General features: G+C 27.7%; 3 protein-coding genes and 1 long non-coding RNA gene across 5 annotated transcripts; 3 read left to right on the top strand and 1 right to left on the bottom strand.

The window, feature by feature from the left end:
• Positions 1 to 495: 495 nt before the first annotated feature.
• Positions 496 to 2,679, top strand: LOC145829895 (SNARE-associated protein Snapin-like). The gene is made up of 2 exons (XM_082937769.1): positions 496 to 626; positions 2,256 to 2,679. The coding sequence occupies exons 1-2, from the start codon at positions 531 to 533 to the stop codon at positions 2,472 to 2,474; spliced, it is 315 nt and encodes a 104-aa protein (XP_082793895.1). The 5' UTR covers positions 496 to 530; the 3' UTR covers positions 2,475 to 2,679.
• A 922-nt stretch (positions 2,680 to 3,601) lies between these two features.
• LOC145829401 (prostamide/prostaglandin F synthase-like) lies at positions 3,602 to 7,224 on the top strand. Of its 2 annotated transcripts, none has more exons than XM_082937180.1 (6): positions 3,602 to 3,699; positions 3,876 to 3,955; positions 4,142 to 4,266; positions 4,373 to 4,564; positions 5,057 to 5,178; positions 6,972 to 7,224. In XM_082937180.1, the coding sequence occupies exons 1-6, from the start codon at positions 3,643 to 3,645 to the stop codon at positions 6,993 to 6,995; spliced, it is 600 nt and encodes a 199-aa protein (XP_082793306.1). In that variant the 5' UTR covers positions 3,602 to 3,642; the 3' UTR covers positions 6,996 to 7,224. The 2 variants fall into 2 exon arrangements, with proteins under 2 accessions (XP_082793306.1, XP_082793307.1); XM_082937181.1 differs by lacking the exon at positions 6,972 to 7,224 and adding an exon at positions 6,063 to 6,208.
• A 6,835-nt stretch (positions 7,225 to 14,059) lies between these two features.
• LOC145828501 (uncharacterized) lies at positions 14,060 to 17,253 on the bottom strand. The gene is made up of 3 exons (XM_082936257.1): positions 17,208 to 17,253; positions 16,390 to 16,855; positions 14,060 to 15,152 (listed from the first exon to the last, which is right to left on the bottom strand). Exons 1-3 carry the CDS (start codon positions 17,251 to 17,253, stop codon positions 14,060 to 14,062), a joined length of 1,605 nt encoding a protein of 534 aa, XP_082792383.1.
• Positions 17,254 to 18,564: 1,311 nt separating this feature from the next.
• LOC145830104 (uncharacterized) lies at positions 18,565 to 19,191 on the top strand. The gene is made up of 2 exons (XR_014369618.1): positions 18,565 to 18,676; positions 19,011 to 19,191. It is a non-coding gene; the product is annotated as an uncharacterized LOC145830104 (long non-coding RNA).
• Positions 19,192 to 19,503: the final 312 nt, after the last annotated feature.

The raw sequence follows: 19,503 nt of genomic DNA, 5'->3' as shown, positions 1-19,503 counted from the left end.
AAAAAAAAAAAAAATTGTTTAACTGTTCTATAGATTTGTAAACAGTTCAGTTTTAATCAATAAAATCTAGCACTAATAATTGATTGAAATTGTTTAAACTACTTAAAATAAAATCACTCCTAACACTAAACAGCTAAATTTAGAAAATAAAATAATAAAAATTAACAAATATTCTTAAATAATAAAGTGATAATAAAAGTATTTTAATTGAGTTAAATAAACTGTTTGTAAACCTAAAACTAATTTATAACAAATAAGATTAAATAACCAGAATATCTAAAAAAAATACCAAGTTTATACACCTAAATTTAGAATTTCTATCTTCTGAAACAAAACACTTAACATCTAGTAAACAAAAAACTAGAAAATAGAATTAAAAAAGGATTAAGTTTGAATGTTTAAAAAAATTGGAATACTTTTAACTATATTCTGCCAAGGTCTTATAATAAAAATTCCAAGGTAATTTATTTTAATTTCTTATTGTTGAATTTTTTTAGAATTTTGAAGTAAAACAACATTCATAGTCTAAAATGAGCTTGGTTGATGAAAACAATGGAATTCTGAAAAAATTAACTCCACAAGTTGAGAAGTTTGAAGAAGTTGTCAATAATGTAACTGCTAGTCAAGTAAGTTTTACTTATTACCAGCTAAATTATAAAGTCAGAAACTTTTCATAGCTGTTATTATTTTAAGTTTTGATAACATCTTAACGCACATAATGTAACATTTTTTTATATATAAAGATTAAAAGTTTTACATTTTAATTTTGGTTATCAGGAGCATCTTTTACTTTTTGAAATTAAACTGTTATTTAAGTAAAAATATAACTGTTCACCTATTCACAGTTTTTTGCATCAATATTACAAAAAAATTCTAAAGGTATGCATTTAATTTTGAGAAGTGAATAAAATTTTAAAATGAATAATTAGATAATCTTCAGGCCATACAAGGTTAAACATTTTTTTAAATTGAAATATTGCTTTTAATATAGGAGCTACAAAAGTTTTGTAAAAAATTTTTTAAAACAACACATTTGAACTTTTTCATTTTCAATTCTCTTGAAAAAAAATTACAATAAGTCTGTGTACTCCTTTATTTTTGAGCAAGAGATTTTAAAATTATCAAAAATAAAGAGTTTAATAATATCTAAAGCTCACCAGCTTAGATCTTAAATTAATGACCAAATTCTCAAAAAAATTCAAACTAGAGATCTTTTTTATGGTCAAAGTTGCACGAGGGCACTAAATTGCAAGAATACAAATTTCCACAAAGGGTCAATTTTGCACAAAGGTTCATTTTGGCATGAGAGTAAAAAAAAACTTAAAAAAATAGTTATAAAAACAAATACAGAAGAAAACTAAACGATAAATTAATAAAAAAAACAAGGAGAAAAAAAAGTTACATACCAAGGGTAAGGGTCAGGGGTAACAGTGATAGTAAAAATAAAACTAGTAAAAATTACTATTAAAAAAACAAGAAAAATAAGTAGATATAGATTACTTAAAAAAAAAAAAAACTATCGACCAAGGGTAAAGGTTAGGGGTAACAATGATAGTAAAAATAAAATAAAAAACAAATAAAACTTATATATATATATAAATTCATAAAAAAATAAAAGAATAAAATAAGTTACCGACCGAGGGTAAGGGTTAGTGGTGACAGTGATAATCCTAAACTTCTTTGTAGCCTTAAATCACAAAATGAAAACAAGTTAAGAATATTTTTCACACAAAGGTTATTTATATCATTATGATTGTTATTGCCTAAAAAAATTGAGAGTGCAGGTTTAATAGATTAAAAAACAGATAATAAGCTGTTTTTTTGTTTATTTTTTATATATATTTTAACTTTTTAATTTTTTTAAATTCTGTTCCGACAGAATTTCCTAAATATATCAAGGAACATTTCCTAAAAGTTTGAGGTAGATATCTCAAAAAACGTAGGAGAAGATAGATTTTTAGTAAAATAGTCTATTTTGCCATTTTAGTTTGCGCCTCCCATAAGGAACCTATTGTTGCTTCCGACTTTGACCAGCTATATCTCAAAAATTAATCTGATTTTTTTAATTCTGTAAAAAGCATATTGTAGCTTAGTAATAACTATATAAAATAAGATCAAAAACCAAAAAAGGGTGTATGACCCCCCCCTCCCCTATGCCCTTAAAATAGTACTGATTATAACCTTCTTTTAAAAATAATTAGCCAGATTTTAGCTACAACTCGTATCCTTTGTAAGAACTTAAATTTTTTTTACAGAGTGAACTGCAGCAACAAATAGATCAAGTATCTAATGAACTAAATAGAATTTCTCAACTCCATCAAGTAGATGTTGACTTTGATATTTATCTCAAAAGAGTTGTAGATGTAAAGAAAAGAATGGTAAATTTGCAAGTGACAACAACTGGTATCAATGATCGACTGACTAGACTCCACAAAAAACTTATTAAAGATGGCACAATAAAACCAGACTCATAAAACTAGTCTAAAAACTGATAATTTATAGGAAACAAAAAAGCAAAACAAAGCTAATTTCTATATACTTTTATATTCAAATTAGTTAATTAAAGAATTTATTAGCTTTAATACACTCAATTAAGTAGTGTTTTGATGTAGACTGTTGATAGAATGTTTCAACTATGTAAAAAAAAAAGTTATACAGTTTTTAACACTAGTTTTGAAAGCTCCTGTCAATAATTGATCTTTGCCAATAGTAGAGTATCTTTATTAGCAAATTATTAGGAGTTTTACATTAAATAAACTAGAAATGATAAGTTGATCACTCTTATAAGTTTATAGTAAATATATTGAAAGTGGTTGAACTTGTTTTTTTTGATATTTTCAAAGTTAGTTTTTATTATTTTAACTTATTTGTTGTTAATAAAAAACTATTTGATCAATAAGTTCTAACTTTATTAATAAGTAAATAACTGCATAAAGCTTGTTTGTAACTAATAAAACTGCTAAATTTATTTCTATCAAAATACCGGTTATATTTTAGAGATTTTTTTGATACTTTTACTATTTTTTACTACAATTTTAGCAGATTTTACATTACTGTTTTAAAAATTTTGTTAAAAAGTTAGTTATATTAGTAGGATATCACTATTAAATTTTTTTTAATCTAAATAGCTTGCATATTTTAATATATATTCCTCCAAAATTAGAGCTATGGTTAATATATAAAAATAAATATTTTATATTAATAATTTCATAATTTTAAATTAAATATTTGTAGTCTTACTTGCAGTCTTATTTAATTTAATGATTCATAATATTAATTTTTGGTTTTTGTAACTAAAATTATTGATATAATTAAAATCTGCTTTTTTAAGAACAGTTATGTGCAATATTGTTTACAGTATTTTATTTTATTGGGTTTAAAATAAATACTGTGATTTTTTTTTATTAATGTATTTACAAATAAATAGTTGTAACCTATTTTGATAAGAACTAGTTTTATACTTTGTTAATTGAGTTTTGAAATGTTAATTATCTTTAGAATGAAACATTTCAGTCCTATTTAGTGTTGAATCATATATTAAAAGTATTTTCTAAAAATATTACTATATATTTTTTTATAAATATAAATAGTTCATTTTTACAGTTTTTCTTGAAACTTTTTTTATTTTAAATTTACACAAAAATGGAGAACACTGAAAAAATTTCTGATTTAAAATTGATAAATGCATCAACTCAAGAGGTCTGTTTGATTTTTTTTTGTTTTAATATATTTTACAACTAAAATTAAAATAAAATCGTTAATAAGCACATTTTAAAACTTATGTTTATGTGCAACTACAAACAAAGGTTTAAATTACATTTAAGTTAAATACCAGCGGAATTATATAATTTTGTTGAAAATAGTATTACTTTCAGGAGATTAAAGTTTCATCATTATGGGCAGAGAATGGTGTCGTTATTTATTTCTTAAGAAGATTTGGTTGCCCTGTATGCAGGTTGTTAAGCTTTATTAATTTATTTTTCTGACTGCAAGTTTATCACTGAAAAAATGTTAAAATGACAACTGTCTTCAAATATGGAGATAAAATTTCTTTTTTAAAGTAAATATAATTTTAAGGTTGGTTATATCATAAATCTATAAAAATTACAATTTAGAATTTCAAAACATATTATTGGAATAGGTGGATCTCTAAGGAGCTAAATCAGATCAAATCAGTTTTGGAGTCAAACAATTTTAAGCTGGTTGGAGTTGGCCCTGAAAAATTAGGTTCAGAAGATTTTATCAAAGGAAATTTTTGGAATGGTGGTATGTTTTTTTTTGTACAATAAAATTACTTAAATGTACAGTAATTTTGATAATGAACACAATCAGATCTGTTTATATCTGAACAAAGCACGTTTTCTCTCTGCAGATTTGTACGTAGATGACAACAAGTCAATGTACAAGACGATCGGCTTCTCTCGCTTCAGCATGATGGGAGCCCTGGGCGCTGCCATTGACAAGGAGACGAGAAACATCAACAGCCAGGCCGGTAAGGTCGGCATCACTGGCAATATGAAGGGCGACAAGCTTCAGTTGGGCGGCTTGCTCATCGTTGAGAAAGGTGTGCTTTGATATGAAATATTCGTTAAAGTTATATTGTTTTTACATAACCTTTGGTTTAGAGATTTTTAAAAACTTTAATGTATCTGTATCAAGTTGTATTTTTTCATTTAAAAAGGTAGTATTAATCTTTTTATTTATTTTTTTTATGTTAAAAAGAGTATTAACTTATAAAAAGTTATTCCTTTTGTAAAATATAGCTACCAGTAACTATATATACTACTGAGTCTTGTATATATCAAATTATCTAGTTAATTTTTTTCTTGATTTTCATTCCTTTAGTATTTTTGTAACTAATTAATTTTCATAATCTAACAGAACTATTTATTTAATTTTTTTATTAGTAAGCACAATATGGTTGATTCTCAAGTAATAATTAAAGTAAGTGTAGTATAAATTTCTAACTTTTCTCAAAAACTTTAAAAAATAGTTTTACAAAAATGCTTAAATAAAATACCACAAATTGTATCAGGGTACACAAGTATTATTTCAGGTGGTAAAGTGTTAAAGTATTACAAGCAAGTGAAAGCATCAGATTACCTCAAAAATTCGGAAATTCTTGAGGTACTTGGCATTACTGCTGATAAGGACGACAACGTCAGACCTGATATGGCGGTTTGTTTGAATAAAATCTGTAATAGTTTGCATACGATAAAGTTATCAGGACTTTTTTTTTTACAAAATAATAATTCATATCTAGACAACAATCAATTTTCAATCAACTGTTTTGTGGTGTTACTAATTTAATATTTTTTATTGTGTTATGATTTAGCCAGGAATACAGTATATAAATTTTACTTATTAATTAAGTTTGAATATATATATTTTTAGGGCTTGGCCGAAAATATATGTTGTAGTTTTTAGTTTGTTATGATAAAAGTTGGTTTGTTAACAATATTGTACCAAGTACCTAGTTATTAATAATGCTTGAGTAATTTGGAAAGATTACATAAAAAAATCTAAGAAATCATACTATATTAAAGTAAATATTTAAGAATCGTTAAAGTAATAAACCTTGAGTTGATACCGTTACACATGATAGTTTTTGAAGAACTAAGTAATATTACTTCAGATACTTTCTGCATTGACTGTATTGCTTTTAGCTACCTGTTTTTTAACTGTTTGCAAACATGAAAGCTTTCCTTGATCGTCATCATAAAACGAACTTACGCGTCACTTACTTTTTGTGGTGCAATATTTTAAGATAATATTTTATGAGTTTAATAAACTTTAATTTTAACGAATGTTTTGGCTTTTGACCTACTTAGCTTTAAAGTTTTAGTTGTTAGTTTGTTTAATAAAATGTAATACGGTGTGGTTATTAAAGCAAGTGATAACTCATTAGAAAGCTCCTGATTATTATATAGTTTTGTAATTAAAAAAAAGTATTGTAATAGTAAAAATTCTAGCTTAAAAACTTGTTTATAACTCTTGTTGTAGTTTCTAAAATGAGTTTTTATCTAAAATAGTACACCAATTAAAGTAGATTTTAATTTCAGATCCCAGAGTAAAAAGGTTTGGAAAAATCACCAATAGTCTTTTGAGTTGATTAATTACTAATTTCACAAATTGATAATTTCAAAAATCTGTGCAACTCTACTAAATACAGTTAAAGATTTTATTGATAATTATACTTTATGTATTAATATATTTCATTATTTGAACTTAATTTAAAAGTAGAGCCCACTTGTCAGTTTCTTATTTTGAAAACTTCAAATAGTTTACAAGTTTGTTTCACTATAGCAAAAAAAAAAGAATTCATAAGAGTCAAACTTGTTTATCACTGAAAATGATAAAGTTTTGTAATTTGTATTTAGGTTTTACCTACACTTCTAACCTTAATTATTTTTAATTAGCCCATGACAAAGTTAGGACATAACTTTCCAGACTTAGCTTATCATTGGTATTGTTCATCTAGTTTATAAATTAGTTCTTGTATTTTCTTAATACATCTTTAGTTTTTGTGGAAGTAGTTAGATAAGTTGATTAGTTAAAAAAAGATTCTTTTAAGAGATTTATTTTCAATTTCTAGCAATTGTTTTTTGTTCTAAAAAGTAGCAATTGAGTAAACTATGTAACTAATATATTTTCTGAAAGTCTTACAAATTTTATAACGGACTTAAAGAGTTTACTTAATAAGTACTAAAACATTTAGTAGTTATAGTTTCCGAAAAAATCTTTAATAATTAGTTTAGGTATCAACTTGTCACATTTGAATATCAAAACACCCTGGAAGTAAATTATTTGTAAAAATAAATAAAATTTGTAACAGTAGACATATTACGTGGTATGTAAACACATAAACTTGTTTACTTTATTTTATGTTATAAAAATCAAATATTTGTTTAAGAAATTTTGTGATCCGTTACAAATATTTTAGTTTTATTATTTAATTTTTTTTATTTCAGTGCCCATTCCAGCCAAAAGAATGATTGACTAATGGAAAATTTCTTATAAAATTATTAAGTTGAAAGATTGGTTTTTCTTTTTATACTTCTACTTTAATCAAGTGTTTTTAATCATTGTCTACAAACATTCCCTTTAGTCATTCGAAGATTTTTTATTGTGCAAATTATTATTATTTTCTGAACCATAGTAGTTAGTTTTAATGTTTATGAATTACTAAATTTGTACTAATTTATTTTTTCAATATCTTATGAACTTTATACACTATATTAAACTTAAAAAACTATTTATATTGTCTTTTTGTATTAACTTTAATTACAAATTATATGATATATTCAATTGTTTAGTATTTTTAATCAAAATTTTAAAATAGCTGATTGTATTGTTTTGTATCATCTCATTTTAATTTAATAGATATTTACTTTATAAAGCAAAAAAAAGATTATTTCATGTTCCTTGTATATTTTACGCTTAAATTTATCTTAAAGTGAAATAAATAAATAAAAGTTTTACAAGTATGATTTTGTTCCATTTTACATATGAGACTATAGACAATAATAGAAAGTGTTGGGACTGAAAAGTTTATTTATCAAAACACAAAATTGTAAGTTTGCCACGTGAAAATTGCGAGTAAGGCAACTGAGATTAATTCCAAGTTGTATGCTCCATGTGTGTGGTGGTTGCATGTTTTTCAACTAGAAGTATATTTATTTGATGAAATTACCAACTGAGGCACCGTTTCCTGAGGTATCATTTCCCTGAGATATCTTCCAAACCAATGACACTCTGACGTGCAACAGAACAGGCTTTAGCTTCAAAATATTTTACTAAAAATCATTAAGTTTAAACCAGTTTTTTCAGGAGGCCACATATCCTTTCTCTAGAACAGTGGTTCCCAACCTTTTGGATATTATCACCCCTGAAATATTTTAATTTGTTCTCGCGCACCCCTTGCAGTACATACAATGATTTGTTTAAGAATAATTTGAAAGAGAACGATGAAGATTAGTACATCAATTTTTTTGATAGTGTACTATGTTATTAAATACTTAATTCCTAGAAATTAAAAAACACTACAAACTGCATTCAAACAATTTTTGTCTCAAAGGTAGAAAACATCGAACTCGCTTTCCCCTCTGCAACGATAAACGTTTACTGAAGGTCAATCAAGTGAGTTTTGAGCTCATCACGTGTTGTTCTACCTTCCCTATCTTTATTATTTTTTTAAATTTAATAACTTTTTAATCAAACAAAATAAGAATAAATCTATCTTTAAACAAAAAACAAATCTTTTATTTTTAACAAACGAAAATTAAAAACTAATTCAATATCTTTAATGAAAAAAACCCCTAATGACACGTTGTTTGGTAAACACTCACAAGTTATTTAAAGGAAAATTAAGTTTTATTTATGCAATATTTTTTGAAAAGATTAAGAATTCAATTTAAAATACATTTTAAATTTAATGGTTGTTTTGGTCCTGTTTCACAGCACAAGAGTTTCTCAAAACGTGGCACTTTGTTGCTGATAGGAATTCGCATGTCTTCCCTTGCATTCAAGCGATTTATATATTTGGTTTTGATTGACAAGAGAGTACTAAATCCAGACCACAAGTAAGTTGTCGCGAATGGGATGAGCATGCTTAGTGCTTTTTCACAAAGTCTTGGAAACATGTTTATCGCACTACACCAATATTGTTCCAGAGTTTTGCTTTCAAACTGCATTTTAAGAAAACAGTTCGTGCACGATTAGATAAGATTATGTTTAACTTTTCATCATCCGGCATGTAATCTAAATTAAAATTATATGGATTTATTATTCGTTTTTCAGAAGTTTCTATTTTTCCTACTCCAAAATATTTATCAAATGATTTTGATAGTATTTCCAAACGATTCATGATTTTTTTAATTAAACACTCATCCTCATCAGTCTCTCATCGAGTGATGGAAAATTTGATGCATTGCCTCTCTTAACTCGTCGACTTCGGAAAAGTAATTTTTCTTTGAAAGCATTTAATGCTTCACAACATGTTCATATGTTTATAAAACTATACTTATTAAGATATAATTAGTTTTATGAAGTTCAATATTTAAAAAACTATCTTTATTATTTTAGTTAAATAAAGTCTGGAGTTAGTTTTCTAAATAAAATTTCTTAATTTTATTATTCTAATCATATTACTGCTTAGTGTTTCAGAGTAGGCTCAAACTATAAGCTGAAGGAGTTAGCTTTACACATAACACTTTGATTGATTTCTCATTTAAGGTTTATAACTTTTATTTTGTAAGTTTTTTTCTTTTTTCGAAGTTGAATGTTTAGTTATTCTAAACTCAAACATTTTTTTCCTAAATAGTCCAGTTAAAACTTAGTTTTTATACTAAGATGACTTACTAACAGTAGAACAAAAATGTATAGAATAAATTCAATGTATAAATTTCATCTTTAATCAGAAAAAATAGGCAAAAGACAAGGATTTAAACCAGGGTTTTCTAAACTTTTTTTTCGTGTAGTTAAATTTATTTTAGTTAAAAAAAAATATATTGTCCCTTCTGACAAGATTTCTTTGAAAACTACGATTAAATACGCCTAAGACCTTTTTTTTTCTTATCATCACTAACTCAGAATATCTAGTGTAAGTTTCAAATTATAGCCCCTGAGGGGGTCACATGGCCTACTTTGGGAAGCCCTGATTTAAACCTAAAAAGCTTTAAAGAAAAAACTTATATAGTTAAAATTACATGAAAAATTAAAAAAAGTAAATTATTTTTTAATAAAATGCTTATATTGTTAAGTACTTAATGTCTAGTACACACCGATGAATGCAGTTTTTAGTGTCATTATTAGAAGCAAAGTGTCCAAAAAACTTTTATGGACATAGTTTTAATTTTTGCATTTACCAACTTAAGTGATCAATAAAACGAATTTAGTATTTAATAGGATACTTCTACTTATTTTGATAGTTATTTTATGTTAACTAACTGTTAGACAAGAGTTTTTTATTTTTTTAATCTATTGAGTGTTTCTTTTATTTTTTTGCAACTAAAATTTATTTGTGATTAAGCTAACTAAAGTACTTTTAGACATATAAGTCGTATGGTATACTCACAATTCCCACCTATTTTAATCTTTGTTTTTTATTATTTATTTTTTACTATCACTTTTATTCTTAACCCTTGGTCGGTTAGCGGTTCTCGTATTTGATCGGGCGGGAACTATGCGGTTCCCAAGTTGTTCAGACACTTTTGAACAGGTTTAAACAATTTTAATTTTTAGGTTTTTTTATATTAACTTTTTTTGTATCACTATTACCCCTAACTCCTATCCTCGGTTTTATTTAATTTTTTTTTGTTTTTTATAATTTTTTTATACATTTTTTTTATTTTTCTGTTTATTTTTGATTAATATTTTTTATTAGGTGTATACATATATTTTTTTTACTATCGTTTTTACCCCTTACCGACGATCGGTAACTTTTTTTTTTCCTTTTTTGTTTGTTTATTTAGTTTTATTTTTTTATAGTTTTTAACTTATTTTATTTTGTAATTTTTCTATTTTATTTTTCTATCACTGTTACCACTAAACCTTACCCTCGGTCAGTAAAGTTTTTATTTTTTATTGATTAATCTTTTTATATTTTCGTTCTTTTTTGTACTTTATTTTCTTTTCATTTTATGTATTTTTCTACTTTCTTGCAAAAATGACTCTCTGTGCAAAAGTGTCCCCTCGTACTAAAGTGACGCTCGTGCAAAAGAGTTGCCGTGCAAAAGCGTCTCCTCGTGCAAAAGTGACGCTCGTACAAAAATGACGCTCGTGCAAAAGTGACCCGTTCCCATAAACCTATGAGCTAACGGCTTTAAAAAGTTTTGATTGAAGCCTAGTTTAATGCCGAAGTCTTGAAAAATCAACTGTGCACAAGGCTGTTTATTGAAAAAACTGTTTGAAACTTTCAAAGAGCATTGTAGCATGAAGAGTACTTAAACTAAATCACACATTTTGAAGTGTCTGTTGAGCATAGACCAGGTTAAGGTTTGTTGGTTAGACTCTACCTGCAAACGGTTTTACAGTAGAAAAAATTGTGCAAAACAATATGAGTTTAAAAAGTGGGTAGTTAAAAAATCACAAAAAACCTGTAAACCATTTGCGAACAAGTTACAATGGTAAGTTAATGACGATTTTACTATATTTGTTAACTTGAGAAAATTGTATAAATAAATTTACAAAATAATATTTATTAAATACCCCTGGCCTATACTTCCTAGATGTGTTAAAAATACTACAAAGGTATAACGAATGCCATTGGTGAAAAATTCTATTTAGTTTGTTTGATTTGTGAATGTCTATCACAAATTACAATAAGCCTGTTTCATAATTAAAGGATATGTTAATGTTCAAGAATTGCAACTCTGTAGCCTATTTGAACTGGAAGAGCGTAAAGAAGTTTAAACTAAGAGTTACTTAGAAAAAACACCTTTCTAAACTACAGATTATTGGTTTTTAAAACAACATAAAAGCAATGAGTTGTTTTTAATAGTTTGACTTCACAAAAAACATTTTTGAAAGAAAATCTAGCAAATGTGTGATTGTAAACCTTACGAAAAAAAATCAAAAATAATGTGAAGAAAAAGTGTTAAAAATGTAATTAAAAGCTTGAATGAGTTCTAAAGGAGAATAAAAAAGTAAGAAACTTATTACAGTTAAAGTAAAACTTTAAAAGTTAAAACAGATGATGAACACTTTTTAAATCTTATAGCACTGTTTAAATATTTTTGAAGGGATAGCTTCGAAATTAAGGCCCTCAATAACAAAAACGAAGGACTAAAATTTCAGAACTAAAAACAAATGAAAGAAAACATCAACTTGCTTAATAAGAAAGAACAAGCTGATTTGAATATAAAAGCGGTGAAGTTAAAATCAAAAAAGATTTACAAAGGAAGCATTCTCAATTATGTTTATAGACACCATAAAAACTATTTAGAATTAGACTTTTTAGAAAGTAAATGGATTAATAAACTTCAGGAAACAATAGTTCTAAACAAAACAATAATATTGTTTTAATAATATCTAATTGATGTAACTTTGTAAGAGAGTTTTTAAAAGTTTCGTTGAGGTTTTTTAAACACAAGCCAACTATAGACTTAATTTCAAATCAAAACTAAAATTTTAAGTCAAAAACTAAAAAACCAACAATGTAAATTAAGTGATTAACTTTAACCAAAAAAGTTGTTATATAGAATTGACTTAATTAATAACTTTATTGACAATATTGGAAGAAAAAATATGTAGAAAATATAATTATTTTCTTGTAGACTTAGTTTCAAACCAAAACTAAAATAATAAGCCAAAAACTTTAAGGTTTTTGTTGATAATTTTTTTTAATTAATTAACCAGTTATGTTAATTATTTATTTCTAAATATTTTGTCAGTGCTTAAAAAAAAAGAACTATGAACATGGAGTTTTTAATTTGCACAAGATAAAAAAAAAAGAATCAAATAATGTAACTGACAGACCTGTGTTTACAACATTATAGATTCTATCTATATTCCTTCTATAAACTAGCGTTTTTATTTTTAAGGTATATAAAAGTAGGAAAAACATCAAATAAAACTGGAATAAATAAAAATAAACGATAATAAAGTTAAAAACTATCAAGTAATTGCTCGAATAAAAAACGTAAAATGTACTTTCGGAAGTATGAAACTATTTTTGGTATAAATTTTCAGAAGTTGACGTTAATGATAGGTTTAAATTTTAAGTAATGTAAAAGATTCTAGACTACTATTCAGAAAATGACAAAGTTTAGTGTGTTTGTCAAGGTAAAGCATAACCTTAAACTAGAACAATTTATTGCTTATCGCAGTTTTTTGTGTTGTGATAGTTGTTTGTCTAGATCAGAGGTCAGCAGGCAGTTGGTGCTCGCGGACCAAACTTAAAGATTCCAAAATCTTCGCGGGCCGCAGTTTTATTTTTAGTGACCTCTGAATCATTTTTTGGTTTTAGTTTTAGTCACACTAATAAGAGTTTACTTTTTTTCATTTTATTATTTTAAAATATTTTAAATAATAAATGTGAAATATTTAGCTACACATAGAATGCCTATTTAAATTATGCATATTACATTATTGGAATAAATATTACATTGACTAATATACTTTAAGTCTTTATATACTGTGTACTATCTTAAACACTTAGTAAGTTTAACTTAATATTTTCATTAATTTACTTACAACATAACTCTCTATAAAAACCGAGCTTGAAAAAAATTTATGGGTCACTTTTATAAATTATATATTACGAACCTGTTTTTTATATATTTTATATATTACGAACCACTTTTAAATATTTTTAAAAATATATACTTTTTTATCAACGACTAAACTGTTTATTCTTTATATCAACTTTAGCTTATTACATAAAAAAAAAAAAATGTAAATTAAGTGATTAACTTTAACCAAAAAAGTTATTATATAGAATTGACTTAATCAATAACTTTGCTGACAATATTGTACGGAATTTAAATAAAAGTCTCTATGAACATATTATGAATTGTTAAAGTTTTAGTTGATGTTGTTATTTAGCATCAAGTAAAACTTATTGAGTTGTTTTTGTTATAAAAAATAATTCTATTTGTTAATTTATTCAACATGACGATAATATTTTCATAAAAGTTATTAATAGTTTTTTTAAAGCTTAAAAAGTATTTTTATATTTGTAGTGAAGAAATTTAAGTAAAAAAATTGCTTACAAGTTTAAGTTTGTTGAAAACGAAAAAGAAGCAAATAATTTATCATAACAAGTAGATAAATAAATTTGATACTTATAATCAAGATCAATGCACCAGGGGTTCTAAAAGAACTACACCCACTTTTTAACTTAAACTAATTTTAGCTTTAAAAGCTGTTAAGCAAACCTAGTGATATAAGGAATTTTAAGCGTTTGTAATGATAAACTTGTTAGGAAAAACAAAACATATTAAGTAAAAAAACGTTATCTTTATCTAAAGAAAAGTGAAACAATAAAAGCACACTTCAAACATTTTGATTTAATCAGAAACATTGATCTGAAAACTAACAAATGTACAAAGCATTTGTTCTAATTTTTAGCTTTATGCATTCGCTTTTTAAAGCTTCTTTTTTGGTCTGCAAAAAATATTGACGTCGTGTAGCTCCTAAAATTGGGGTCCCTGACTTGGTAGATGAAAAAGTTCCAAAAGTTGTTGTAGAGCATTACGACGCACAAAACGTACTGCAATCCTGAATATGCTTCTTCTGCGTTCTTCTTTCCCAAGTGGACGCCGTGAACGAGTCTGTAGTCGTTCACGTAATGGTGAGCGAGCTGGAACAAGCCGAAGGGGAGGAAGGAAAGGGTGAACACGAAAACCATTATCGACAGGGTTTTGGCGGCCGACACCACCCGCGTGTCGAACCTCCGCGAACTCTTGTGCTTTGTGCCCACTTGGATGGTCGGAAGCACTTTGGTGATCTTCTTCTTGCTGCTCCTGATCGACGCCAGTATCAGGATGTTGAGCACCCAACAGAAGAACAGCGGGAGGAAGTGGTAGACCAGGTCGAAGAAGACCTCTAGTTCGCCTTTATAGAACACAAACAGAGACAAGCTGAACCAAAAGTGGGTTTTCCTGTAAAACACGGGGATCGAAGTAAAAAGCGACGCGAAAATCCACAACAAAATGCAAATTTTGTAAGCTTTTGACTTTGAAGCACTTATTTTGTACTTGTACGGGTACTTTATTGCAATGAGGCGGTCTATGCTGGCAATCAAGTACAAGTACATCGAGGAAAACGCTGCGGAATAGCAAACAAAAGCGAACATGTTTACGTAAGTCTCGTCGATGGGTTCAATTTTTAAGGATGCCGGAAAAATATTTTCTAAATTACCGGTGCTATTTGACGCGTTAAAACAAATTTCTTTAACTTTTTGTTCCGGGTTGTCAACTTTTTCAAACTTTGAAGGCGAAAAGAGTATGTAGTGGGGTAAGACGGCGCTACCGACGAACACGATCGAGCACAGGCAGTCTGACAGGGCCAGGTTGAACCGGAGTATGCCCTGGACGTTGTGCAACTTTTTGTTCTTGTAAATCACCAGCATGGCCAGGACGCTCACAAAAATGATGATGGCCGCCGAAAAGCTGTGCACGACCGTCATGACCTTGAAGTTGTCCCTGCACCTGTGAAAACGTATAATTTTAAAGTTTAGTAAAAAATTGTACTAAAATAAAGTATTGGTTCCAAAGTTAGTTTAAAGCTTAAAAAAACTAATTACAGAGGGGAACGGGTCAAAAGTGCACGAAGACAAAATTGTAAGAAAGGTCAGTTTTGCACGAAGAAAATTTTGCACGAGGGGACAAAATTGCATGAAGAGAATTTTGCACCAAAAACATTTTTGCACGGAGGTTCATTTTTGCACAAAAAAAAAATATATAAAAGATTAACTAATAAAAAAACAAAAAGTTACTCTCCGAGGGTAAAGGTTAGGGGTAGCAGTGATAGTAAAAAAAATAAACTTTTAAAATTATTATTGAAAAAACAAGAAAAAATAATTATATAAATAAACTAGTTAAAAAAAAAGCTACCGACCGAAGGTAAGGTTTAAGGGTAACAGTGATAGTAGAAATTTAAAAAATTAAAAAAAAAAATTATCGACCGAGGGTAAGTAAGGGTTAGGTGTAACAGTGATAGTTAAATAAAAAAACTACAAAAACAAAAATATATTAAAAAAATAATTAATAAAAGTAAATAAAATATTCAACCCGTGCAAAAATGTCTCCGTGCTAAATTTTCTACTCGTGCAAAAATGTCCCCTAATGCAAAAGTGTCTTCATGCAAAATTGACCCTTCGTGCAATTTGGTCTTCGTGCAATTTAGTCCTCTTTTGCAATTTTTTCCGCTCGTGCAAAATTGACACCCTTATAGAAATCTGCCGGTTAGGTACGCATTTTTAACACAATGCAAAAGTTAGAACCCAATCAGCAGTGTGTATCTAGGAGATGAGTACCTAAGTGGAAGGTTACTGTAATTTGAAATGTAAAAATAATGGCATAAAACTAAAAAAAAAACATAAACAAAACTTAAATTTATAAAACTGATTCACACATTATTTTTGAGGAGTAAAACAAAAAAAAAGATTACGAAATATTTTCGAAGCTCTTTATTAGATACAAAAAAGAAACCGTTGCCAGTAAAAAAATACTTTTAAACTTTATTAAAGCATTTATGAAAAAAAAGTATTAAACGATATTACAAATATAAATATTAAACACAAATAAATAGTAGATTCTAAAAAAAACATTTTCGAGCTGTTGAAAAAAGAAATCGTTGCTAGTAAAAACTACCATTTATACTGAACTAAAATGTATATAATAAAACACAACAAACGTTTTTACTTGTTTAAAAACAAAAAGTAACCTTGTTTGCGACAAGCAGAACCCCGGGGACAGCAGATGCTTGTGTTCTTCGTCCAATCCGCACCACGAGTGACTGCAAAACGGCAGTTTTAGCGCGCTGGCCTCGTGGAACCTGCCGTAAGTGCTGTTGTGACGTAACAACACCCTGTCGTACAGCGCGATTTGAACGCACGGCATTTGCAGTTGAGTTGCAGTGAGATTCTTCATGCTTTCAACCGCAACATCCCAGGTTGTTTTACTTCTTCCAGGTATGAGGTGGCGGCACTCCTGGATCATCCTGGTGCGGTTGCAGGTTCGATCGTAGACGAGGTCGGTGAACTTGGTGTAACTCATGTGCCTGTACGAGCATTCTTCATTGAGAACTTGGGTGCAGTTGAAAAGCAGGGCGGTCTCGAGGTAAGTGGTCAGGTAGAACTTGTCGTGCTGCGAGTAGTACGCTCTTTGCAGGAAGTCGCATGCTTTTGTGGCTGGAATTCATGCTAAGATTTAGTGATGCGTAGTAATGTTAATTAATTCGCGGTATAGCACACAACAATGCACGATTTTTAATTTAAAAGGTTTTTGCGCATTGGTGAAATTAAAGTGTTTTATAAGTTCATTGCTTGCATTAAATATTGAGTTATTTTTTATTAGTAACCTTTAAACATAATTTGCTACTGGCAGCTTTTGCGCGAGTCGTCACTTTTGCACGGAATTCACTTTTATTATTTCAGTTACACTTAAACTAAAACTGTAATCTAATTAAAGTAAAACTAATTTATCTGATAAAATTATTTAGAAAAAACCTAAACTTTACAAAAATATATTGTTAAAACAAACCTAATAAAACTAGTGCAAAAGTGACTTTCGTGACCAACAAAATCATGTGCGTATTAATTTCGACTTCGGCGGATAAATTTATAACTGTATGTTATATATAAATTACACAAAACGATTCAAACAACCTGAAACATCTGAAGTGTAAACTGGAACGTATAAAAGTAAAAAATAAATCTTTATACTCATATGTGTTGCTGAAGACAAAAAAAATATTCTAAAAAATTATTTAACAAGCAGTGAAATTACAAATTAAAAACAGGAATTGTACAAGCTTCTATTATTTATACTAATTTTGAGAATAAAAAAAATAAAGTGGTCTTATAGCACAGTTTCAAATTCAACTTATGCAAAAATTTAAGAAAACAAATAAACCGCTTAGCTTTAAGGTGTTAAATTTATATCAACTAAAAATTTAACCTTTTTTTTCATAGGATAGAACACTAGAAGGTTATTTTTTGTAACAAAATTTAAAACAAACAATGAAAGTATGAAAAACAAAACTGTTATCGTAAGTTATTTTCGTAGGATAATTAATTCTTTGAAGAAGTTTAACTTGGTAGTTTTTCTCAAGTAATAAAAAATTCTCGAAAACTTAGATAATTGATATTACTTTAAGTGGGTGATGGTGGTGTTTTGTTCAGAAATTTATTCTCATATAAGTGACGTTTACATTTCACACATAACTTAATTTATAAATTTTAAACTTGAATATTTTAAGCTATCTAGTAAAAATAATCTAAAACTTCAATTTTAAGTACTACTTTAAAGTATTTAATAATTATGATTTAGACGCAAAATAGAAAGTCTTCTTGCTTTTTTTGTAAAAAGCAAAATAGTATTTAAAAAAATTAAAAAACATGTTTTATCTGTAAATGAACAACCTTAAAAATGAAAGAAGTAAAATTGCATTACAACATCACTAAAAGTCAAACACTGTCTTCTACGCAGCTTTTTAACAAAAAAGTAAAAATTAAACAAAATTATGAAAATCGAAAACAAAAACGGAATATTTTTGCTTCTGTCTTGTCTGCTTCTACAAAGCAAGGGTGATCTCCTTTGTAAAAAAGGATTTAAAGGTAGAGTTAACACTTTACAAATAGACAAAATACCTGCCGAAGGGATGAGCTGCCCTACCAACAGCTTATGTGGAAGATTCGAAGTGTCAAACTTCAGTCTGAGGATGGTATGTAACAAAAATTTGTTTTTTTTTTATAAATTTAGTTGTACTATTTCTAGCCAAGCCCAAACGGCACTTGAGATACCAAGTTAGCACAGCTTAAACTTTATGCGAAACGTGTTTTTAATTTTACTATAATGTTGTTTACAGTCGAAAACGCTGTTGGTGTGGACTGTGTAGAGAAGGTCAAATGCGAAGAACTTAGTTTGATTTCTAATATGACTAAGGATGAAGTGAAGCAAGCTGTTGACAACTTTCCCATTTTCAAAGAGAGAACTTACAACACTCCAGGGTGAGTTCAAGTCGTAGATACGCTTTGCTTTTGATGTTTAACTTTTTGTGGTGTAGCAGTTTGAAAGTCTCAATTTGAAGTTTTTCGTTTTGTAGTTTGTTAATGCTTAGACAGCAATAAAAAAATAAACAACCAATACTTTATTAAACAAAAACTTCTTTGCATAAAATTTGTTGAAAATTAACTATTAAAATCTAAATTTTTATTGTCTAAAGACAAAACAAGTTTTTAACCCAAGCTAGCAACGCGAAACTCTAAACTAAAAATAGAAATACAGAATTTTTTTAAACACACTGACTATATTTATCGAGTACTAAAATGTTTTTAATGACAGAGGACAAGTTTACTTCGCGTGCTGCAACTTTGCAGCCAACTGCAATGAGGACACGGTTGTTGTGATGAAACAGAAGCAAGAAGAATTTGATTTAGCGAACAGCGGATCCGAACTATCTTCAAAAACCCTCAACGCTTTCACCGCCTACTTTCTGGCAATGCTTTTCTTTTGAGCGTTTACGGCAAACTTTTTTTTTCAAAGCTTCAACTTTCAACAGTTCGGTGCTTGCTCTTTACTGAATATTGTTGAGACTTTTTTTAATCTTTGCCCTAAAACACAAGTTTAGATAACTCCACATAAAATTGAAGAATTTCTAATTGTGCATAATTCTGTGAAAATACTTAAACAAAACAATAAACTTTAACAATACTGTTCTTGATAATTAATCACTTAATAAAAAAAATGTATTTGATCTGTTCAACATTTTGTTTGAGCTTTAAGATTTGAAAAATAAATTGTTTTTAAATGTTAAAACTTAGTATTTATAAACAAC

The sequence above is a fragment of the Thalia democratica genome, chromosome 2 (genome assembly GCF_965202585.1).
Source record: "Thalia democratica chromosome 2, ktThaDemo2.hap1.1, whole genome shotgun sequence".
NCBI classification, from domain to species: domain Eukaryota; kingdom Metazoa; phylum Chordata; class Thaliacea; order Salpida; family Salpidae; genus Thalia; species Thalia democratica.
This window is presented reverse-complemented; position numbering and strand designations above follow the sequence as displayed.